This window comes from Bombina bombina, chromosome 3 (genome assembly GCF_027579735.1).
Source record: "Bombina bombina isolate aBomBom1 chromosome 3, aBomBom1.pri, whole genome shotgun sequence".
Taxonomy (NCBI): Eukaryota; Metazoa; Chordata; class Amphibia; order Anura; family Bombinatoridae; genus Bombina; species Bombina bombina.
The window spans coordinates 702,365,984-702,391,540 of record NC_069501.1 but is presented as its reverse complement, the minus strand read 5'-3'; the positions used below and the strand labels follow the sequence as shown (position 1 = coordinate 702,391,540).

At 39.6% G+C, this 25,557-nt stretch overlaps 1 protein-coding gene across 1 annotated transcript in view; it reads left to right on the top strand.

Moving 5' to 3' along the window:
• Positions 1-22,672, top strand: part of LOC128653927 (neuferricin) — a 47,224-nt gene extending 24,552 nt beyond the window's left edge. Inside the window, exon 4 of the mRNA XM_053707502.1 lies at positions 22,301-22,672. Within this exon, the coding sequence (XP_053563477.1) occupies positions 22,301-22,511 (211 nt within the window). The 3' untranslated portion in view covers positions 22,512-22,672. The remainder of the gene's footprint in view (positions 1-22,300) is intronic.
• The last annotated feature ends 2,885 nt before the right edge of the window (positions 22,673-25,557 follow it).

The window sequence follows — 25,557 nt, the reverse complement described above, 5'->3', positions numbered from 1 at the left end:
ATCTCACAAAAGTGAGTACACCCCTCACATTTTTGTAAATATTTTATTATATCTTTTCATGTGACAACACTGAAGAAATGACACTTTGCTACAATGTAAAGTAGTGAGTGTACAGCCTGTATAAGAGTGTACATTTGCTGTCCCCTCAAAATAACTCAACAGACAGCCATTAATGTCTAAACCATTGACAACAAAAGTGAGTACACCCCTAAGTGGAAATGTCCAATTTGGGCCCAATTATGGCCCAATTAGCCATTTTCCCTCCCCGGGGTCATGTGATTCATTAGTGTTATAAGGTCTCAGGTGTGAATGGGGAGCAGGTCTGTTAAATTTGGTGTTATTGCTCTCACACTCTCTCATACTGGTCACTGGAAGTTCAACATGGCACCTTATGGCAAAGAACTCTCAGAGGATCTGAAAAAAAGAATTGTTGTTCTACATAAAGATGGCCTAGGCTATAAGAAGATTGCCAAGACCCTGAAACTGAGCTGCAGCACGGTGGGCAAGACCAAACAACGGTTTCACAGGACAGGTTCCACTCAGAACAGGCCTCTCCATGGTCAACCAAATAAGTTGAGTGCATGTGCTCAGCGTCATATCCAGAGGTTATCTTTGGGAAATAGACATATGCGTGCTGCCAGCCTAGCTGCAGAGGTTAAAGGGGTGGGGGTCAGACCATACACCGCACACTGCATCAAATTGGTCTGCTTGGCTGTCGTCCCAGAGGGAAGCCTCTTCTAAAGATGATGCACAAGAAAGCCTGCAAATAGTTTGCTGAAGACAAGCAGACTAAGGACATGGATTACTGGAACCATGTCCTTTGGTCCAATGAGACCAAGATAAACTTATTTGTTTCAGATGGTGTCTAGCGTGAGTGGCAGCAACCAGGTGAGGAGTACAAAGACAAGTGTGTCTTGCCTACAGTCAAGCATGGTGGTGGGAGTGTCATGGTCTGGGCCTGCATGAGTGCTGCCGGCACTGGGGAGCTACTGTTTATTGAGGGAACCATGAATGCCAACATGTACTGTGACATACTGAAGCAGAGCATGATCCCCTCCCTTCGGAGACTGGGCCACAGGGCAGTATTCTAACATAACGACCTCAAACACACCTCCAAGATGACCCCTGCCTTGCTAAAGAAGCTGAGGGTAAAGGTGATGAACTGGCCAAGCATGTCTCCAGACCTAAACCCTATTGAGCATCTGTGGGGCATCCTCAAAGGTAAGGTGGGGGAGCGCAAGGTCTCTAACATCCACCAGCTCTGTGATGTCTTCATGGAGGCGTGGAAGAGGACTACAGTGGCAAGCTGTGAAGCTCTGGTGAACTCCATGTCCAAGAGGGTTAAGGCAGTGCTGGAAAATTATGGTTGCCACACAAAATATTTAAATTTTGGGCCCAATTTGGACATTTAGGTGTGTACTCACTTTTGTTGCCAACGGTTTAGACATTAATGGCTGTGTTTTGAGTTATTTTGAGGGGACAGCAAATTTACACTGTTATACAGGCTGTACACTCACTGCTTTACATTGTAGCAAAGTGTAATTTCTTTAGTGTTGCCCCATGAAAAGATATAATAAAATATTTACAAAAATGTGAGGGGTGTACTCACTTTTGTGAGCTACTGTATGTGGTTAAAGGGACAGTTCACCCAAAAATTTTCTCCCCTTTAAATTATTCCCAATGATCCTTTTAACCTGCTAGAGTGTATTAAATTGGTTACAAGTAGCTCATTTACTCCTATTTCAGCATTTTAAATAGCTGATTTAGCCTGTGGTATTGCCACCTATACTGAACAAATTAATACTGGAGTATAGGCTATTGAATAGCCTAAGTATACACAGCCAGCAGAAGAGATTACACTCTCAGTGGGATGCTGGATAGTTAACTAATAAAATGATCATTTTCCATTGTTCTCTCTATGTATTGAGCTTTGGTGTTCCAGCCAAATAAAAGATAAGGAAGCAAGTCTGTTTACACAAACTTAGAACATAATGAGATCTGATATCTCCTTTAAGTTCAACCCATTGTAATAGGTTGTGGTTTCAAAGCACAAAATCGGCTACTTCATATCCACAATCCTACTAGGAGGGGCAAAGTTTCCCAAACCTCAAAATGCCTATAAATACACCCCTCACCACACCTATAATTCAGTTTAACGAATAGCCAAGTAGTGGGGTGTTAAAGAAAGGAGTAAAAAAGCATCAACAAAGGAATTGGAATAATTGTGCTTTATACAAAAAAATTCATAACCACCATAAAAAGGGTGGGCCTCATGGACTCTTGCCAATATGAAAGAAATTAATTTATCAGGTAAATTCTTACATAAATTATGTTTTCTTTCATGTAATTGGCAATAGTCCATGAGCTAGTGATGTATGGGATAGCAAATACCCAAGATGTGGAACTCCACTTGAGTCACTAGAGAGGGAGGGATAAAAATAAAGACAGCCAATTCCGCTGAAAAAAATTAATCCACAACCCAGATCATAAGTTTTAATCTTATAAAGAAAAAGAAAAAAAACTGAAACAGCTGCCTGAAGAACTTTTCTACCAAAAACTGCTTCTGAAGAAGCAAACACATCAAAATGGTAGAATTTAGTAAATGTATGCAAAGAAGACCAAGTTGCTGCTTTGAAAATCTGATCAACTGAAGCTTCATTCTTAAAAGCCTAGGAAGTGGAAACAGACCTAGTAGAAAGAGCCGTAATCCTCTGAGGCGGGGATTTACCCGACTCCAAATAAGCTTGATGAATCAAAAGCTTTAACCACGAAGCCAAGGAAACCGCAGAAGCTTTTGACCTTTCCTAGAACCAGAAAAGATAACAAATAGACTAGAAGTCTTCCTGAAATCTTTAGTACCTTCAACATAATATTTCAAAGCTCTCACCACATCCAAAGAATGTAAGGATCTTTCCAAAGAATTCTTAGGATTAGGACACAAGGAAGGGACAACAATTTCTCTACTAATATTGTTGGAATTCACAACTTTAGGTAGGAATTTAAATGAAGTCCGCAAAACCGCCTTATCCTGATGAAAAATCAGAAAAGGAGACTCACAAGAAAGAGCAGATAATTCAGAAACTCTTCTAGCAGAAGAGATGGCCAAAAGAAACAACACTTTCCAAGAAAGCAATTTAATGTCCAAAGAATGCATAGGCTCAAACGGAGGAGCCTGTAAAGCCTTTAAAACCAAATTAAGACTCCAGGGAGGAGAGATTAATTTAACGTCAGGCTTGATACGGACCAACGCCTGTATAAAACAATGAATATCAGGAAGTTTAGCAATTTTTCTGTGGAATTATCCAAACCATCCTAAAGAAACTGTAAAATTCTAGGAATTCTAAAAGAATGCCAAGTGAATTTATGAGAAGAACACCATGAAATGTAGGTCTTCCAAACTCGATAATAAATCTTTCTAGAAACAGATTTACGAGCCTGCAACATAGTTTTAATTACTGAGTCAGAGAAACCTCTATGACTAAGCACTAAGTGTTCAATCTCCATACCTTCAAATTTAATGATTTGAGATCCTGATGGAAAAACGGACCTTGAAATAGGTCTGGTCTTAATGGAAGTGGCCAAAGTTGGCAACTGGACATCCGAACAAGATCCGCATACCAAAACCTGTGTGGTCATGCTGGAGCCACCAACAGCACAAATGATTGCTTCATGATGATTTTGGAAATCACTCTTGGGAGAAGAACTAGAAAAATATAGGCAGGTTGATAACTCCAAGGAAGTGTCAATGCATCCACTGCCTCCGCCTGAGGATCCCTGGACCTGGACAGGTACCTGGGAAGTTTCTTGTTTAGATGAGATGCCATCAGATCTATTTCTGGAAGCCCCCACATCTGAACAATTTGAAAAAACACATCTGGGTGAAGAGACCACTCTCCCGGATGTAAAGTCTGACGACTGAGATAATCCGCTTCCCAATTGTCTATACCTGGGATATGGACCGCAGAAATTAGACAGGAGCTGGATTCCGCCCAGGCAAGTATCCGAGATACTACTTTCATAGCTTGGGGACTGTGAGTCCCACCCTGATGATTGACATATGCCACAGTTGTGATATTGTCTGTCTGAATACAAATGAACGATTCTCTCTTTAAGAGAGGCCTAATCTGAAGAGCCCTGAAAATAGCAGGGAGTTCCAAAAAATTGATTGGTAATCTCGCCTCTTGAGATTTCCAAACCCCTTGTGCTGTCAGAGATCCCCAGACAGCTCCCCAACCTGAAAGGCACGCATCTGTTATGATCACGGTCCAGGTTGGACGAACAAAAGAGGCCCCTTGAACTATACGATGGTGATCTAACCACCAAGTCAGAGATAGTCGAACATTGGGATTTAAGGATATTAATTGTGATATCCTTGTATAATCCCTGCACCATTGGTTCAGCATACAAAGCTGAAGAGGTCTCATGTGAAAACGAGCAAAGGGGATCGCGTCTGATGCTGCAGTCATGAGACCTAAAACCTCCATGCACATAGCTACTGAAGGGAATGACTGAGACTGACGGTTCCGACAGGCTGCAACCAACTTCAATCGTCTCTTGTCTGTTAGTGTCATAACCTGTACCTTTAAATATTTTTGTAGCTCTTTTGTGTAAAAACCGAAATAAAATGGTTAATTACCTCGGTTTATACAAAGTGAGACAATGCTATTAAGTAATTGTGTTGCTTATATGAATACAATTTTGATATTCAATAAGATTTATACAGGTAATATGTATATGATTTAGCAAGGCAGAATGTGAGAAAAACCTCGGATGTAAAAGTTAGGTTTATGAAATCCTTAAACTCAGATGAAGATAAAGAGGATTCAACAGGGAATGGTCTCATATAAAATATATTTCACGCACTCACAACAGCCATACTAAAATATATACAGCAGCATCCATACAAACAGTTCCGGTATTCAAATTGCAATAGGTGATAATTTAGACCTGATTGACCGTTATCCAGGAATATACAAGAGAACAATTTATGAATGTCACAAGTATTGAGTACAACGTTACCAATCTGTAGCGTGGAAAGTGGTACTTTAAAATAAAAGTCTGGAGACTGCAGCGGCCAAGAGTGAAGCAGAGCGTGACAACTCCTTTGAGAGCGGTATCCGCTGTGTGAGTGCGGCAAGGGCGAAAAGGAAATGTAGATCCGGTTGCTCAGGAATCTTGTAAACAGGAACTCCGTGTAAAAAATAGGTTAGTTTGGAAACAAGCTGAAATTACAAAGTTAGGAACACTTTGAAGAATCAATAGCAACAATTCTCAATATAGATTTGACCTGAGGATAAAGTTAGGAATAAGTGTTAGGATTAACACATATGGAAACAACTTCAATTTTCAGGCAATGATGACCTGGAACTGCTTCCTTAAATAGGCCTGTGGTTCAAGAGGAAGTGAAGGATTTAAAGGTATATCACATGTCCCCAGTCTCAGGGAATCACCCCCGGGGATTCCAAATGGGGTTTGGATGGGTATCTTCTATGGAAGATGTGAATAAGTTTGGGAGAGTGGATGTCTTTATGATTTTGCCATGAATTTTCTTCTGGACCATATCCTTTCCATTTTATGAGATACTGTAATCTACGTCTAAAAATTCTAGAATCTAAAATAGCCTCTACCTCATTCTTCATGATCATCTATAGATACTGGTGATGGTGAAGGACTAGACGTAGATGGTTGAGATTTGTAAGGTTTTAGTAGTGAGATATGGAACTTAGGGTGAATCTTATATTCATTGGGTAACCTAAGCCTAACAGCATTGGAGTTAATTATTTTATCCACAGAGAAAGGTCCCAAGAACTGGTTAGCCAACTTTTTACAAGGTACTTGTAATTTTAGATTTTTGATAGAGAGTAATACTAAGTCACCAATCTTGTATTCAGGACCCTTTCTATGTTTTTTATCGAAATACTTCTTTTGATACTCCTTTGCTGTGGCGAGATGATTCTTGAGAGTCTTTAGTCTTTCCAATAACTTGGAAGAAAATTCCAAAGCTTTAGGTGAATTCACTATTTTACTTGATATGGTAATAGTATTCGGATGGTAACCATAAGTGGCAAAGAATGGTGAAGTCTTTATGGAGGCTGATCTAGAGTTGTTATATGAGAACTCAGCCATAGAGAGGTAAGCAGTCCAATCGTCCTGTAAGTGTGAAATGTAGCAACGTAAGTAATGTTCTATAGTCTGGTTGAGTCTTTCAGTTAACCCATTTGTCTGTGGGTGAAAAGCGGTAGAGTAACGTGAGTCTATTTTTAACAATTTACATAGTGATCTCCAGAAAGAGGAGGTAAATTGTGTGCCCCGGTCAGTAATAATGTTAGATGGAAGGCCATGTAATCTAACAATTTGGTCAAGGAAAACCTTAGCTGTTGTCATAGCTGTTGGTAACCCCTTTAGAGGTATGAAATGGCTTAATCTCGTCAAATGGTCAACAACTACCATAATCGTATTGTACTGTTCGGAATTGGGTAATTCTACAATAAAATCCATGGCTATAGTGCTCCATGGTTTATCAGGAATGGGCAGTGGTGTTAGGAGACCTATAGGCTGTTTGTGGTCTGATTTATTGCGAGCACAATTATCACACTTTGATACATATTCATATATAAATCGATTCATCCCAGGCCACCAAAATCTCCTTCTAGTAAGTTCAATTGTCTTCTGGATACCAGTATGCCCAGATAGAACATTATCATGAGAATGCGTCAGGATGGAATTTCTGATACTTTCAGGGATGTACAATTTGGAATTGTGGTAATATAAACCTGTCTGTGGATCTCTATTACAATTTTTTGGAGAAGTGTTTTCTTGTTTTAGTGCTTTAAGAATATCTTCTTCAATGGGAGTTAAAATCCCTATGATCTTTTCAGCAGGAATAGTAAGTTCTGGAGTGTCTTGGGGTGCAGTTTCATGTATGCGAGAAAGTGCATCTGCTTTTTTATTCAAAGTTCCTGGCTTGTATGTAATTTGGAAATCGAAGCGGTCGAAGAAAATGGACCACCTTGCTTGACGAGCCGATAAGGTTTTATTTTTCTTTAAATACTCCAAATTTTTATGGTCAGTGAATATCAGAAACGGAACTTTGGATCCCTCTAGAAGATGTCTCCAGTGTTCTAGAGAACTTTTTATAGCTAAGAGTTCTTTATCCCCCACACTATAATTAATCTCCGGACTTGTAAGCATTCTAGAATAAAATGCTATAGGATGTGTCTCTGTTTTCTCACTGTTTTGTTGTGAGAGGACTGCTCCTATTCCGGTACTGGAGGCATCTACCTCTAGTAGGAACTTTTCTTGATAATCTGGTATGGATAATATTGGAGCAGTAGTAAACAAGGTTTTGAGGTGGTTGAAGGTGTCTTGAGCTGAGTCGGACCATCTGAATCTTTGTTTAATGCTAGTCAATTGAGTTAAGGGTCTAATGACTGTAGAAAAGTTTTTTATGAATTTTCTGTAAAAATTTGCGAAACCTATGAATCTCTGTAAAGATTTTACAGAGGTGGGAACTGGCCAATTCTTTATGGCTGCTACCTTGTCAGGGTCCATTTGTATTCTGTTTGGAGTGATAATATATCCTAAGAACTTGATTTCAGAGACATGAAATTCACATTTCTCTAATTTTGCATAGAGCTTGTGTTCTTTTAAACGCATTAGGACCCAACGCACATGCTTTTCATGTTCTTCTGCTGTCCTGGAATATATTAAGATGTCATCCAAGTAGATTATGACACAGATGTCCATTAAGTCATGGAAGATTTCATTGATAAAATGTTGGAATGTAGCGGGGGCGTTACTGAGTCCAAAAGGCATGACATTGTATTGGAATAAGCCGTATCGGGTTCTAAAAGCAGTCTTCCATTCATGTCCTTCTTTTATTCTTATCAAATTATATGCCCCTTTAAGATCCAATTTAGTGTATATTGTGGCTTCATGCAATCGTTCTAGAAGTTCTGGGATCAAGGGTAGAGGATATCTGTTCTTTATAGTAATGTTGTTTAATGCTCTATAATCTATGATGGGTCTGATGGTCCCATCTTTATTGCGTACCAGAAACATGCCAGCCGCAGCGGGAGATGTGGAGTGTGTAATAAACCCTTTTCGGAGGTTATCATCAAGATAAGATCTTAGATAGACTAATTCATCTTGTGATAGGGGATATATTTTCCCATGGGGTATTTGGGAGCCGGGAATTAAATCAATAGGACAATCGAAACTTCTATGGGGAGGAAGATTTTCTGCCTCCTTTAAATCAAACACCTCTGCCAGGTCCTGATAAATAAGGGGAAGTTCATTTTCAATTGACAAGATTGTTTGATAGGGGTAGCATGTTTTTGAACAGTAAGAGGAGTTTAATGATATTTCTGTCTTAGTCCAGTCAATAGTGGGATTATGGTTTTGTAACCAGGAAAAACCCAGAATTAATGTGTGTAAATGTATAGGTATCAGGTCAAAAGTAAGATATTCTGTATGACCAGTACTAGTTGTAAGTAAAATAGGGATTGTTTGGTGAGTTATGGGACCTTGTTGTATTGGTGAACCATCAATAAGTCGAACTGAAACTGGGTTAGGTTTGCAAATTATAGGTATTTTATTAATCTTAACATAGTTTGAATCTATGTAGTTTCCAGAAGCACCTGAATCAATCAGAGCACTAGTACGAATGTTTTTCTGGTCCCACTGTAAAGAAAGATTTAAAGTCAGTTGGGTAATTTTTGAAATATGAAAAATATTTTGTGTCTTTGTAATCTTACCCTTCTTCTGTTTTAACAAAAGAGGACAGTTGTTGACTGAGTGTTCCTTTTGGCCACAATAGAGACATAAATGCTCAGATCTTCTTCTGGCCTTTTCTTCTGGTGATAAGGGTCCCTTGATGGTTCCTATTTCCATGGGGGTCTGGTTTGCTGAGCCTCTTTCCTGTGTGGATGTATAGGTAAAAGATCTTTTACCAGTAGGATCATATGTGGTCTTCTCAGCCCTCCTTTCACGCAACCTTCGGTCGAGTGTTGTACTCAGTTTAATCAGTCCATTTAAGCTATCTGGTATTTCCAGGCGGGATAGCTCATCTTTGAGCATTTCAGAAAGACCAAGTCTAAACTGATTTTTTAGACTGATCTCATTCCATTCTGAATCGTCAGCCCACATTTGGAATTCAGTTATGTACTCCTCCACATTACGTTTTCCTTGTTTAAGGGATCTTAATTTTGTTTCAGCATTTATTTGAGTGTGGGTATCCTCATACAAAGCGGCCATAGCATGAAAGAAGTCCTGCAAAGAATCCATAATGGGGTGATTATGTTCAAAAAATCTATTTGCCCAGGTGCGGGGCTCCCCCTGGAGGAAGGATATGGTGGTGCAAACTTTTATCCTGTCTGTGTGATATGTTTTAGGTCGCAGAGAAAATAAGAGATTGCATGCATTTTTAAAATCTCTGAACTCACTGCGTTTACCTGTGAATGGTTGAGGATAAGAAATATAAGGTTCTGGGTTTTCAGAGCTTTTGGTTGGCATACAGTCCTTAACCAAGGTTTTTAGTGTTTTGTTTTCACTTTGAACCTCTGTTAAAGCTCTTGCTAAATACTCTAGTTTTTGATGTATGTTTGAAAATTCGTTTTTTATTTCATTAGGATCCATATTAACAATAATGTCTCCAAAAAAAAAAACGACAATTACTTTTATAGGCCTGAAAATTCTGTCATAACCTGTACCTTTAAATATTTTTGTAGCTCTTTTGTGTAAAAACCGAAATAAAATGGTTAATTACCTCGGTTTATACAAAGTGAGACAATGCTATTAAGTAATTGTGTTGCTTATATGAATACAATTTTGATATTCAATAAGATTTATACAGGTAATATGTATATGATTTAGCAAGGCAGAATGTGAGAAAAACCTCGGATGTAAAAGTTAGGTTTATGAAATCCTTAAACTCAGATGAAGATAAAGAGGATTCAACAGGGAATGGTCTCATATAAAATATATTTCACGCACTCACAACAGCCATACTAAAATATATACAGCAGCATCCATACAAACAGTTCCGGTATTCAAATTGCAATAGGTGATAATTTAGACCTGATTGACCGTTATCCAGGAATATACAAGAGAACAATTTATGAATGTCACAAGTATTGAGTACAACGTTACCAATCTGTAGCGTGGAAAGCGGTACTTTAAAATAAAAGTCTGGAGACTGCAGCGGCCAAGAGTGAAGCAGAGCGTGACAACTCCTTTGAGAGCGGTATCCGCTGTGTGAGTGCGGCAAGGGCGAAAAGGAAATGTAGATCCGGTTGCTCAGGAATCTTGTAAACAGGAACTCCGTGTAAAAAATAGGTTAGTTTGGAAACAAGCTGAAATTACAAAGTTAGGAACACTTTGAAGAATCAATAGCAACAATTCTCAATATAGATTTGACCTGAGGATAAAGTTAGGAATAAGTGTTAGGATTAACACATATGGAAACAACTTCAATTTTCAGGCAATGATGACCTGGAACTGCTTCCTTAAATAGGCCTGTGGTTCAAGAGGAAGTGAAGGATTTAAAGGTATATCACAGTTAGAGACAAAGTCATGGATACTGAATCTATTTGGAAACCTAAAAAGATTACCCTTGTCTGAGGAATCAAAAAACTTTTTGGTAAATTGATCTTCCAACCATGTCTTTGAAGAAACAACACTAGTTGATTCGTGTGAGATTCTGCAGAACTAGAACGAAGACTGAGCAAGTACCAAGATATCGTCCAAATAAGGAAACGCCGCAATACCCCGCTCTCTGATTACAGAGAGAAGGACACAGGGAACCTTTGAAAAGATCCTTGGAGCTGTTGCTAGGCCAAAATGAAGAGCAACAAATTGGTAATGCTTGTCTAGAAAAGAGAATCTCAGGAACTGATAGTGATCTGGATGAATCGGAATATGAAGATATGCATCCTGTAAGTCTATTGTGGACATATAATGCCCTTGCTGAACAAAAGGCAGAATAGTCCTTATAGTCACCATTTTGAATGTTCGTATTCTTACATAACGATTCAAGATTTTTAGATCCAGAACTGGTCTGAATTAATTTTCTTTCTTTGGGACAATGAACAGATTTGAATAAAACCCCAGACCCTGTTCCTGAAAAGGAACCGGCACAATTACCCCAGAAGACTCCAGGTCTGAAACACACTTCAGGAAAGCCTGTGCTTTCTCGGGGTTCACTGGAATGCGTGAGAGAGAGAAACTTCTCACAGGCGGTCTTACTCTGAAACCTATTCTGTACCCTGAGAGACAATGTTCTGAATCCAATGATTTTGGACTGTATTTATCCAAACATCCTCGAAAAATTTTAGTCTGCCCCTACCAGCTGAGCTGGAATGAGGGCTGCACCTTCATGCAGACTTGGGGGCTGGTTTAGAGCTCTTAAATGGCTTGGATTTATTCCAGACTGAGGAAGGCTTCCAATTGGAAACAGATTCCTTAGGGGAAGGATTAGGTTTCTGTTCCTTATTCTGTCGAAAGGATCGAAAACGGTTAGAAGCTTTAAATTTACCCTTAGATTTTTTATCCTAAAGGTAAAAAAGCCCCCTCCCCCCCCCCCCCCAGTAACAGTAGAAATTATAGAATCCAACCGAGAACCAAATAATTTATTACCTTGGAAAGAAAGAGATAGCAACGTCGATTTAGAAGTCATATCAGCATTCCAAGATTTAAGCCATAAAGCTCTTCTAGCTAAAATAGCTAAAGACATATATCTAACATCAATTTTAATTATATCAAAAATGACATCACAAACAAAATTATTAGCATGTTGAATTAACTTAACAATGCTATACATATTATGGTCTGATACTTGTTGCGCTAAAGTTTCCAACCAAAAAGTTGAAGCAGCTGCAACATCAGCCAAAGAAATAGCAGGCCTAAGAAGATGACCTGAACATAAATAAGCCTTCTTTAGATAGGATTCAAGTTTCCTATCTAAAGGATCTTTAAAATAAGTACTGTCTTCTGTAGGAATAGTAGTACGCTTAGCAAGAGTAGATATGGCTCCATCAACTTTGGGGATCTTTCCCCAAAACTCCAATCTATCAGTAGGTAAAGGATACAATTTTTTAAACCTTGAAGGAGGAGTAAAAGAAGTACCCAGTCTATTCCATTCCTTTGAAATCATATCTGAAATAGCATCGGGAACTGGAAAACCTCTGGAATAACAACATGAGGTTTAGAAACCGAATTTAAACGTTTACTAGTTTTAGTATCAAGAGGACTAGACTCCTCTATATCTATCTAAAGCAATCAACACTTCCTTCAATAAAGAACGAATATACTCCATTTAAAAAGATTTGTCAGTGTCAATATCTGAGGCAGGATCCTCTGAATCAGACAGATCCTCATCAGAGATAGATAAATCAGTATGTTATCGGTCATTAGAAAATTCATCAACTCTATGAAAAGTTTTAAAAGACCTTTTACGTTTATTAGAAGGCGTAATGGCAGACAAAGCCTCAAGTATGACGATCACAACTGAAAATATTTTTTGGGGCCAAAAACATCCGCAACAAACATGAGCGTCATAGATGACGCAACCTTGTGAAAAGACTCGGTGTCAACTGAGACGCCGGAAATGACGAATTGCGTAAACAAACATAATTCTCGCGCCAAGAATGACACAACAAATTATAGCATTTTGCGCTCACGCGAGCCTAATACAGCCCGCAATTTAGAGAAAAGAATCAATTTGAAAACCTCAGGTAATTTTTTTTTTTTTTAATGCATTTCCCAAATATGAAACTGACAGTCTGCAAAAAAGGAAATATACTGATAAACCTGAATCATGGCAAATATAAGTATAAACATATATTTAGAACTTTATATACAAAGTGCCAAACCATAGCTGAGAGTGTCTTAAATAAAAGAAAACATACTTACCAAAAGACACTCATCCACATATAGTAGATAGCCAAACCAGTACTGAAACGAGAATCAGTAGAGGTAATGGTATATGAGGGTATATCGTCGATCTGAAAAGGGAGGTAGGAGAAGAAATCTCTACAACCGATAACAGAGAACCTATGCAATAGATCCCCGTGAGGAAAACCATTGCATTCAATAGGTTATACTCCCTTCACATCCCTCTGACATTCACTGTACTCAGAGTAAACGGGCTTCAAAAATGCTGAGAAGTGCATATCAACGTAGAAATCTTAGCACCAACTTACTTCACCACCTCCATAGGAGGCAAAATTTGTAAAACTGAATTGTGGGTGTGGTGAGGGGTGTATTTATAGGCATTTTGAGGTTTGGGAAACTTTGCCCCTCCTGGTAGGATTGTATATCCCATACGTCACTAGCTCATGGACTCTTGCCAATTACATGAAAGAAAACAATTTTACTGTGTACTGTCCCTTTAAGTATATCTTTAGTTGTTAACATATTTTCAGTTATAAATGTTCTAAATCTATATGTAGTGCTCTTTTCTTGGTCCACAAGCAACCCCATGACTTGTTCTAATCCCTCCAGTATGTTTAGTTACATAATTTACATTAAAGGGATAGGAAAGTCAAAAACAGAATTTATGCTTACCTGATAAATTACTTTCTCCAACGGTGTGTCCGGTCCACGGCGTCATCCTTACTTGTGGGAATATCTCTTCCCCAGCAGGAAATGGCAAAGAGTCCCAGCAAAGCTGGCCATATAGTCCCTCCTAGGCTCCGCCCACCCCAGTCATTCGACCGACGGACAGGAGGAAAAATATAGGAGAAACCATATGGTACCGTGGTGACTGTAGTTAGAGAAAATAATTCATCAGACCTGATTAAAAAACCAGGGCGGGCCGTGGACCGGACACACCGTTGGAGAAAGTAATTTATCAGGTAAGCATAAATTCTGTTTTCTCCAACATTGGTGTGTCCGGTCCACGGCGTCATCCTTACTTGTGGGAACCAATACCAAAGCTTTAGGACACGGATGAAGGGAGGGAGCAAATCAGGTTACCTAAACGGAAGGCACCACGGCTTGCAAAACCTTTCTCCCAAAAATAGCCTCCGAAGAAGCAAAAGTATCAAATTTGTAAAATTTGGCAAAAGTGTGCAGTGAAGACCAAGTCGCTGCCTTACATATCTGGTCAACAGAAGCCTCGTTCTTGAAGGCCCATGTGGAAGCCACAGCCCTAGTGGAGTGAGCTGTGATTCTTTCAGGAGGCTGCCGTCCGGCAGTCTCATAAGCCAATCGGATGATGCTTTTAAGCCAAAAGGAAAGAGAGGTAGAAGTCGCTTTTTGACCTCTCCTTTTACCAGAATAGACAACAAACAAAGAAGATGTTTGTCTGAAATCTTTTGTAGCCTCTAAATAGAATTTTAGAGCACGGACTACGTCCAAATTGTGTAACAAACGTTCCTTCTTTGAAACTGGATTCGGACATAAAGAAGGTACAACTATGTCCTGGTTAATATTCTTGTTAGAAACAACCTTTGGAAGAAAACCAGGCTTAGTACGCAAAACTACCTTATCTGCATGGAACACCAGATAGGGCGGAGAACACTGCAGAGCAGATAACTCTGAAACTCTTCTAGCAGAAGAAATAGCAACCAAAAACAAAACTTTCCAAGATAGTAACTTAATATCTATGGAATGTAGAGGTTCAAACGGAACCCCTTGAAGAACTGAAAGAACTAGATTTAGACTCCAGGGAGGAGTCAAAGGTCTGTAAACAGGCTTGATCCTAACCAGAGCCTGAACAAATGCTTGAACATCTGGCACAGCTGCCAGTCTTTTGTGTAGTAAGACAGATAAAGCAGAGATCTGTCCCTTTAGAGAACTTGCAGATAATCCTTTCTCCAAACCTTCTTGTAGAAAGGAGAGAATCTTAGGAATTTTTATCTTATTCCATGGGAATCCTTTGGATTCACACCAACAGATATATCTTTTCCATATTTTATGGTAAATCTTTCTAGTTACCGGTTTTCTGGCCTGAACCAGAGTATCTATCACAGAATCTGAAAACCCACGCTTTGATAGAATCAAGCGTTCAATCTCCAAGCCGTCAGCTGGAGGGAGACCAGATTTGGATGTTCGAATGGACCCTGAACAAGAAGGTCCTGTCTCAAAGGTAGCTTCCATGGTGGAACCGATGACATATTCACCAGGTCTGCATACCAAGTCCTGCGTGGCCACGCAGGAGCTATCAAGATCACCGAGGCCCTCTCCTGTTTGATCCTGGCTACCAGCCTGGGAATGAGAGGAAACGGTGGAAATACATAAGCTAGGTTGAAGGTCCAAGGTGCTACTAGTGCATCTACTAGAGTCGCCTTGGGATCCCTGGATCTGGACCCGTAGCAAGGAACCTTGAAGTTCTGATGAGACGCCATCAGATCCATGTCCGGAATGCCCCATAATTGAGTTAGTTGGGCAAAGATCTCCGGGTGGAGTTCCCACTCCCCCGGATGGAATGTCTGACGACTCAGATAATCCTCTTCCCAGTTTTCCACACCTGGGATGTGGATCGCAGATAGGTGGCAGGAGTGATCCTCCGCCCATTGAATTATTTTGGTCACTTCTTTCATTGCCAGGGAACTCCTTGTTCCCCCCTGATGATTGATATACGCAACGGTCGTCATGTTGTCTGATTGGAATCTTATGAATCTGGCCTTTGCTAGCTGAGGCCAAGCCCTGAGAGCATTGAAGATCGCTCTTAGTTCCAGAATGTTTATCGGGAGAAGAGACTCTTCCCGAGACCATAGTCCCTGAGCTTTCAGGGATTCCCAGACCGCGCCCCAGCCCACTAGACTGGCGTAGGTCGTGACAATGACCCACTCTGGTCTGCGGAAGCTCATTCCCTGGGATAGATGGTCCAGGGTCAGCCACCAACGGAGTGAATCTCTGGTCTTCTGATCTACCTGAATCATTGGAGACAAGTCTGTATAGTCCCCATTCCGCTGTTTGAGCATGCACAGTTGTAATGGTCTTAGATGAATTTGTGCAAAAGGAACTATGTCCATTGCTGCAACCATCAACCCTACTACTTCCATGCACTGCGCTATGGAAGGACGTGGAACAGAATGAAGAACTTGACAAGTGCTTAGAAGTTTTGACTTTCTGACATCTGTCAGAAAAATCCTCATTTCTAAGGAATCTATTATTGTTCCCAAGAAGGGAACTCTTGTTGACGGAGACAGAGAACTTTTTTCTATGTTCACCTTCCATCCGTGTGATTTTAGAAAGGCCAGAACGATGTCTGTATGAGCCTTTGCTTTTGACAGGGACGACGCTTGTATTAGAATGTCGTCCAAGTAAGGTACTACTGCAATGCCCCTCGGTCTTAGAACCGCTAGAAGGGACCCTAGTACCTTTGTGAAAATCCTTGGAGCAGTGGCTAACCCGAATGGGAGGGCCACAAACTGGTAATGTTTGTCCAGAAAGGCGAACCTTAGGAACTGATGATGTTCTTTGTGGATAGGAATATGTAGGTACGCATCCTTTAGATCCACAGTAGTCATAAATTGACCTTCCTGGATAGTGGGTAGAATCGTTCGAATGGTTTCCATCTTGAACGATGGTACCCTGAAAAATTTGTTTAGGATCTTCAAATCTAAAATTGGTCTGAAAGTTCCCTCTTTTTTGGGAACTACGAACAGATTTGAATAAAATCCCATTCCTTGTTCCTTTATTGGAACTGGGTGTATCACTCCCATCTATAACAGGTCTTCTACACAATGTAAGAACGCCTGTCTCTTTATTTGGTTTAAGGATAAGTGAGACATGTGGAACCTTCCCCTTGGGGGTAGTTCCCTGAATTCCAGAAGATAACCCTGAGAAACTATTTCTAGTGCCCAGGGATCCTGAACATCTCTTGCCCAAGCCTGAGCAAAGAGAGAGAGTCTGCCCCCTACTAGATCCGGTCCCGGATCGGGGGCTACTCCTTCATGCTGTTTTGGTAGCAGCAGCAGGCTTCTTGGCCTGCTTACCCTTGTTCCAGCCTTGCATCGGTTTCCAGGCTGGTTTGGGTTGTGAGGCATTACCCTCTTGCTTAGAGGATGCCGAATTAGAAGCCGGTCCATTCCTGAAATTGCGAAAGGAACGAAAATTAGACTTATTCTTGGCCTTGAAAGGCCTATCTTGTGGAAGGGCGTGGCCCTTTCCCCCAGTGATGTCTGAGATAATCTCTTTCAATTCTGGTCCAAATAGAGTTTTACCTTTGAAAGGGATGTTAAGCAATTTTGTCTTGGATGACACATCCGGTGACCAAGACTTTAGCCAAAGCGCTCTGCGCGCCACGATTGCAAACCCTGAATTTTTCTAAAATAAGAGTTAGCCAACTTAAGTGCGTGAACTCTGTCCATAACCTCCTCATATGGAGTCTCTCTACTGAGCGACTTTTCTAGTTCCTCGAACCATAACCACGCTGCTGTAGTGACAGGAACAATGCACGAAATGGGTTGTAGAAGGTAACCTTGCTGTACAAAAATCTTTTTAAGCAAACCCTCCAATTTTTTATCCATAGGATCTTTGAAAGCACAACTATCCTCGATAGGAATAGTAGTGCGCTTGTTTAGAGTAGAAACTGCCCCATCGACCTTAGGGACTGTCTGCCATAAGTCCTTTCTGGGGTCGACCATAGGAAATAATTTCTTAAATATAGGGGGGGGAACAAAAGGTATGCCGGGCTTTTCCCACTCCTTATTCACTATGTCCGCCACCCGCTTGGGTATAGGAAAAGCGTCGGGGTGCACCGGAACCTCTAGGAACTTGTCCATCTTACATAATTTCTCTGGAATGACCAAGTTGTCACAATCATCCAGAGTAGATAACACCTCTTTAAGCAGTGCGCGGAGATGTTCTAATTTAAATTTAAATGTCACAACATCAGGTTCAGCTTGTTGAGAAATTTTTTCTGAATCTGAAATTTCCCCATCTGACAAAACCTCCCTCATGGCCACTTCAGATTGATGTGAGGGTATGACAGAACAATTATCATTAGCGCCCTCCTGCTCTTCAGTGTTTAAAACAGAGCAATCGCGCTTTCTCTGATATGTAGGCATTTTGGATAAAATATTTGCTATGGAGTTATCCATTACAGCCGTCAATTGTTGCATGGTAATAAGCATTGGCGCGCTAGATGTACTAGGGGCCTCCTGCGTGGGCAAAACTGGTGTAGACACAGTAGGAGATGATGTAGTATCATGTTTACTCCCCTCATCTGAGGAATCATCTTGGGCAATTTCATTATCTGTGGCAGTACTGTCCTTACTTTGTTTGGACGCTATGGCACAATTATCACACAAATTTAAATGGGGAGACACATTGGCTTTCATACATATAGAACATAGCTTATCCGAAGGCACAGACATGTTAAACAGGCTTAAACTTGTCAATAAAGCACAAAAAACGTTTTAAAACAAAACCGTTACTGTCTCTTTAAATTTTAAACAGAAAACACTTTATTACTGAATATGTGAAAAAGTATGAAGGAATTGTTCAAAAATTACCAAAATTTCACCACAGTGTCTTAAAGCATTAAGAGTATTGCACACCAATTTTCAGAGCTTTAACCCCTAAAATAAGCCGTTTACAAATGTAACCCCTATACAGTCCCAGCTATAGCCTTTGCTGTGACCTAACCAAGCCCAGAGGGGAATACGATACCAAGTGATGCCTTCTAGAAACTTTTCCAGCTACTTTCAGATCCTCACACATGCATCTGCATGTCTTGCTCTCAAAAACAACTGCGCAGTAATGGCGCGAAAATGAGGCTCAGCCTACAACTGGGAAGGCCCTCCCTGACTGGAAAAGGTGTCTAACATAGTGCCTGCCGTTAAAAAACGTTCCCCAAGTTTATAAATGTGAATTATCAGCATAAACATGTATAAAATGCTCAAATAAAGCAATCGATTTAGCCCATAAAAGTGTCTACCAGTTTTATAGCCCATATTAAGCCCTTTATTCTGTTTGCTTGACTAAGAAAATGGCTTACCGGTCCCCATGAGGGGAAATGACAGCCTTCCAGCATTACATGGTCTTGTTAGAAATATGGCTAGTCATACCTTAAGCAGAAAAGTCTGCTAACTGTTTCCCCCAACTGAAGTTACTTCATCTCAACAGTCCTATGTGGAAACAGCAATCGATTTTAGTTACTGTCTGCTAAAATCATCTTCCTCTCACAAACAGAAATCTTCATCCTTTTCTGTTTCAGAGTAAATAGTACATACCAGCACTATTTTAAAATAACAGACACTTGATAGAAGAATAAAAAACTACATTTAAACACCAAAAAACTCTTAACCATCTCCGTGGAGATGTTGCCTGTGCAACGGCAAAGAGAATGACTGGGGTGGGCGGAGCCTAGGAGGGACTATATGGCCAGCTTTGCTGGGACTCTTTGCCATTTCCTGTTGGGGAAGAGATATTCCCACAAGTAAGGATGACGCCGTGGACCGGACACACCAATGTTGGAGAAATTAAATTTGCATGATTCAGATAGAGCATGTCATTTTGACACTTTTTAAATTCCCTTTTATTTTTAATAAAAAGAATACGAACATATACTACACGAATGGGAACTAGCTGCTGATTGGTGCCTGCACATATTTGTCTCTTGTGATTGGCTAACTAGATGTGTTCAGACAGCTGCCAGAAATGCAATGCTGTTCCTTTTGCAAAGAATAACAAGAGAATTAAGCAAATTTGATAATAGAAGTAAATTGGAAAGTTGTTTAAAATTGTATGTTCTATTCAAATCATGATAGAAAATGTTGGGGTTTCCTGGCCTTTTAAGTATTAAGACGTCATTCTATTTATTTAGAAAGAGGTTTAGCATATTGCTGATATATTTACTTAATGTAGACACTTTTTCAGTATTGCCTATTTTGATATTATGTATATTCTGTATTACACTTTTAAATTATACTGTATTGCATTGCTTGATGTCTGTATTTATATTCAAACCTCAATAAAAATGAAACATTTAATAAAAAAGCTAAAATTAACAAGTATTACATGTTCTCAATGTTTGTTACACAAATTATCATTAAGCCAATATATGTTAAATTATGTGCTTTGAATAGCTTAAAGGGACAGTCCACTCCGGAATTTGTATTGTTTAAAAAGATAGCTAATCCCTTTATTACCCACTCCCCAGTTTTGCATAACCGACACTGTTATATTAATACACTTTTTACCTCTGTGATTACCTTGTATCTAAGCCTCTGCAGACTGCCCCTTATCTCAGTTATTTTGACAGACTAGCATTTTAGCCAATCAGTGCTGACATAAATAACTCCAAGGGAGTTAGCACAATGTTATCAATACGACACACAAGAACTAACAGTGTCTAAATGGGAAAAACTGTCAAAATACATTTAGGTAAGAGGCAGTTCAACGGCTTAGAAGTAAGCATATGAGCCTACCTTGGTTTAGCTTTTCACAAAGAATACCAAAAGAACAAAGCAAATTTGATGATAAAAGTAAATTAGAAAGTTGTTTCAAATTGCATACTTTATCTGAATCATGAAAGTTTAATTTTGACTAGACTGTCCCTTTTAAGTAACATTTAGAAATAAAATATAATGATTTAAAGGGACAGTCTACACCAGAATTTTTATTGTTTTAAAAGATAGATAATCCCTTTATTACTCATTTCCCAGTTTTGCATAACCAACACAGTTATAATAATATACTTTTAACCTCTGTGATTATCTTGTATCTAAGCCTCTGCAAACTGCCCCTTTTTTCAGTTCTTTTGACAGACTTGCAGTCTAGCCAATCAGTGAAAGCTCCCAGATAACTTCACGTGCACAAGCACAGTGTTATACATATGAAATATGTGAACTAACACCCTCTAGTGGTGAAAAACTGTTAAAATGCAATCTGAAAGAGGTGGGCTTCAAGGTCTAAGAAATTAGCATATGAACCTCCTAGGTTAAGCTTTCAACTAAGAATACCAAGAGAACAAAGCAAAATTGGTGATAAAAGTAAATTGGAAAATTGTTTAAAATTACATGCTCTATCTGAATCATGAAAGTTTATTTTGGCCTAGACTGTCCCTTTAATGCCCAACTGACTACTCCATAATTACAGCTGGCTGGCAAAGTGTTCTGTGGAGAACACTGGGAATGAAATAAAAACGAGCATTAGTTGTGTCCATTTAATACTTGCTTTACAATTTTCGCTTTAGTTTCAGTCCTACCTGTAATCATTATTTGTATTTTTTATTTATATCATTACATTAGCTCTTAAAACCACTAAGGGCCAGAGTGGAGCGAGCAAGAGATATTGTGTTTTTGCGTTAGTGTGCGCGCAGGTTAAATTGTGCTGGTATTACAAGTTGAAAGTAAACACAATCGCTTGAGCACAATTCAATTTAATGTTTGATGTGTTAGCGAGTCCTCAGAATTGTGGTTTAATTGTTTTGCAAAACAAAAAGTTCTCACAAAACACTTCAAAAATACATTACAAAGTACAGTTACACTCAATAACACCATCTAATAAAAATTATAAAAAAATATTGCACAAAAAAGTTATGAGGTCTCAGGTGTTAGACGAAAAAAAAGGCAAGAGCAAAAGGGTTTTATTTTATTAATACATAAAAAAAAATATATATATAAATAAAATAAAACCCTTTTGCTCTTGCCTTTTTTTTCGTCTTAACACCTGAGACCTCATATCTTTGAGCCCGTATAAATTTTTTGTGCAATATTTTTTTAATAATTTTTATATACATAATGTTGGGTTTGTGCACGAGTAGGCTATTAGGTTTTTATCCCACTTTTTTTTTTTCTCCATTGACTTCTATGAGGAAAAAGGTTATCGCGTGTGCTATATTCTAAGTTTGGCTCTTAGCGTGAGAATGATAACTTTTTACTTTCGACTCGTAATACCAGTGCAACCCGATGCGCGCAAAACCTTTATTTCTAGCGCAATTAGCACTCTAGCAAAATCGCTAAATAGCACTCCACTTGTAATCTGGCCCTAAGTGATTCGATAAATGAAAAAGTCAGCCTCTAAAGTACTGGCTGATGGTTGATGAGACAAAGGTTTCTGATTACATGCTGTGACCTTGTAGTTCCTGTGGAATAGTCTGACATTAAAGTGGCCACAGTATTTTACTTTATTGTAGCTAAATGTGAGACCTTCAGATAGTACTGGCATAAAAAAAGCAGATTGCATAGTGGGATCTACAGTATATTGTGTTTCTTATTTGTTAACAAAGAGAGGATTTTTAGGCCTTTACCTGTTTTATTGAGACTCTTACTTAAAAATAATTACCAATCTATTTTCAATTCACTGTATAGTTGGTTTTCTTTTTGTCTTTGTTTTATCTTCACAGTGGTGGAATAACCCGGGACTGGGTTGGTGTTCCCAGGAAAATGTACATTGCTGGTTATGATGGCTATCGTTGCGTGTGTGTTAGAACTTCTGGACCTCCTTATGAAAAAACTTACTCTACTGACCACAGAGACCGTGGAGATCTTGATAACCCCTCTTTAAAGGAATATGAAGACTGCAATCCACAGTTTGAATGGTGTTTTGTTAAATAATATGGACTAACTGCATCCTTGATATTTAGAGCTTATTACAGGCATTTTTTTGTATTCTCTTTATTTCTGATGTTATTTCATTTGTCTCAGACATTTATTTGCATTTGAAATGAGCAAAATAGCATTTAAATAAAACAATGTAATATGTTTACTTTTCTAAATACATCTGAAATTCATACAGTTTAAATATTATAAACCTGTTAAATGTTTAATTTTATGTGAGCTTTTTTTAAGATGGCATTTTTATGCAATTGTATGGCTCTTACTAATTTTAGCAGGTATTAATAGGATTCAGTATTTTTTTCTACCCACATCCATATAATCATTAAAGGGCATAAAACACTAATGGAAAATTGGACTATTAGGCCATAACATAACATCTTTTAAAATTGTATCTGTTTTTTTTTTTAATTCAATTGTTTTATTGAGAGTTTCTAAAGATATACAATGAATATCAAGAACATTTGAATGCTGACATTAACAGTTAGGACTAAAACAACTTGCAGAGATTACCCTTAAAGTGTCAGTAAACCTAAAACATAATGTTAAATAATTCTGCACATAGTGCAGAATTATATAACATTATTTTAGTGCTATTGTTATAAAAGCTTTTTTCCCCTTTGAATTTTTTAAAAATATGCCGCTTTTACAGACCCGCTCTCTGCTGAGCGGGTCTGTTTTTTTTTACTCAGCGCATCAGGCTAGCTGTATAGTCACAGCCCAGCCCGACCGCGCCATAGCATTAAGTGCAGCTCGCTCCTGCTCTGTCTGACACAGGACTGTTGAGTACCGGAGAACTTCAGTTGGGGGGAACAGTTTGCAGGCTTAACTGCTTAAGGTATGCTCAGTCACTTTTTTTCTAACAAGACTTGGTAATGCTAGAAGACTGACAGAAATCCCCATGTGGGAAGGTAAGCCATATTCTGAGACTCTGTATAGAAGGATGGCTTGGCTTAAATCACTGGTGGACATTGTTATGGGGAAAATCGATTATTTTTTTACTATAATCTGATATTTGCACAAGTGTTTATTATGTTTGGAACACTTTTTGGGGTTTTTATACGCCTGGCATAATTTTAGACACCTAATTTGGCTTAGGAAGGCCCCACAACTCCAGAGTGAAGAGGGAGGGGGCCTAATTTTCGCGCCTCAGTTGCGCAGTTCTTTTGCAAGACAGCTTCATGCAGCTTCACATTTAGAGTCCAGAGATTGCAGGAGGACTACAGGGAGGCTTATTTTCGTTCCAAAACTAATCCCAAAGGAAGGTAGGGCCACAGCAGAGACTGTGGCATAGTGCTGTAGTGTATTAAACCGGTGGCCTGCTTCAATTTGCTCCGGTTTGGGCAATAAGGGGTTAAATTGTCTTGAAACTTGGTGTGCAATCATTTCAAAGCATTAGGATCATATGGTGAAAATTTCATAAAGATTGGATGTTTTTTTGAGATTTGGTAAAAAAGTGTGTGCTTTTTATTATTTAAAGGCACAGTACCGTTTTTTCAAAAAGTGTATTTTTTGTATTTGAGTGCTATCTAAGTCTGTCTAACATGTCTGAGCCTACAGATAGACCCTGTTCTATGTGTTTAAAAGCCATGGCGGTACCCCCATTGCATTTGTGTTTAAAGTGTGCTAAGGTATCTAAACATTTTAATGACCATGCAGTGACACTTAAAAATGTAGCCCAAGATGATTCTTTGACGGAAGGTAATGAGGATAGTCCTCCTTCCTCTCCCCATGTGTCGACACCAGTTACACCCGCGCAAGCGTTGCCTAGTACCTCTAGCGCATTGTGCCCTATTACTTTACAGCAATTAGCAGCAGTCATGGATAATTCCCTTGCAGCATTTCTATCCAAACTGCCAGTTCTTCCAAAGAAGCGTGATAGCTCAATTTTAAGAACAGAGGATGAGCAATCAGAAGCTTTGGATGATTTATCTGTTGTACCCTCACAACACTCTGAAGTGGCAGTGAGGGAGGGTCTGTCCGAGGGAGAAATTTCTGACACAGGAAAAGTTTCTCAGCGGGCGGAGTCAGATTCCTTAGCGTTTAAATTTAAGCTGGAACACCTCCGCGTCCTGCTTAAGGAGGTTTTAGCTACGCTGGATGATTGTGACCCCATGGTGGTCCCAGAAAAATTGTGTAAAATGGACAGGATTTTAGAGGTCCCTGTATACACTGATGCGTTTCCGATCCCGAAGAGGGTGGCGGATATTGTGACTAGGGAGTGGGAGAGACCAGGTGTACCTTTTGTTCCCCCCCCCTATCTTTAAGAAAATGTTCCCCATAAATGACCCCAGGCGGGACGCGTGGCAGACAGTCCCTAAGGTAGAGGGAGCAGTTTCAACACTTGCTAAGCATACAACTATACCAATAGAAGACAGTTGTGCTTTTAAAGACCCTATGGATAAATAATTGGAAGGTTTGCTGAAGAAAATGTTTGTTCAGCAAGGTTTCCTTCTTCAGCCAATTGCCTGCATTATTCCTGTAACTACTGCAGCGGCTTTTTGGTTTGAGGCGCTGGAGGAGTCGCTCCAGAGGGAGACTTCATATGAAGAAGTCATGGATAGAATTCATGCTCTAAAGCTGGCTAATTCTTGTATCACTGATGCCGCTTTCCAATTAGCTAAGTTAGCGGCGAAAAATTCAGGTTTTGCCATTATGGCGTGAAGAGCGCTTTGGCTCAAATCATGGTCGGCTGACGTGTCGTCCAAAACAAAGTTACTAAGCATTCCTTTCAAGGGAAAGACCCTTTTTGGTCCCGAGTTGAAAGAAATTATTTTGGATATCACTGGGGGAAAGGGCCATGCCCTTCCACAAGATAGGCCGTTTAAGGCCAAAAACAAGGCAACTTCAGGAGCGGACCTGCTTCAACCTCTGCTGCCACAAAGCAGGAGGGTAACGCTTCACAGCCCAAAGCAACCTGGAAACCCTTGCAGGGCTGGAACAAGGGTAAACAGGCCAAGAAGCCTGCGCCTGCTACCAAGACAGCATGAAGGGGTAGCCCCCGATCCGGGACCGGATCTAGTAGGGGGCAGACTTTCTCTCTTTG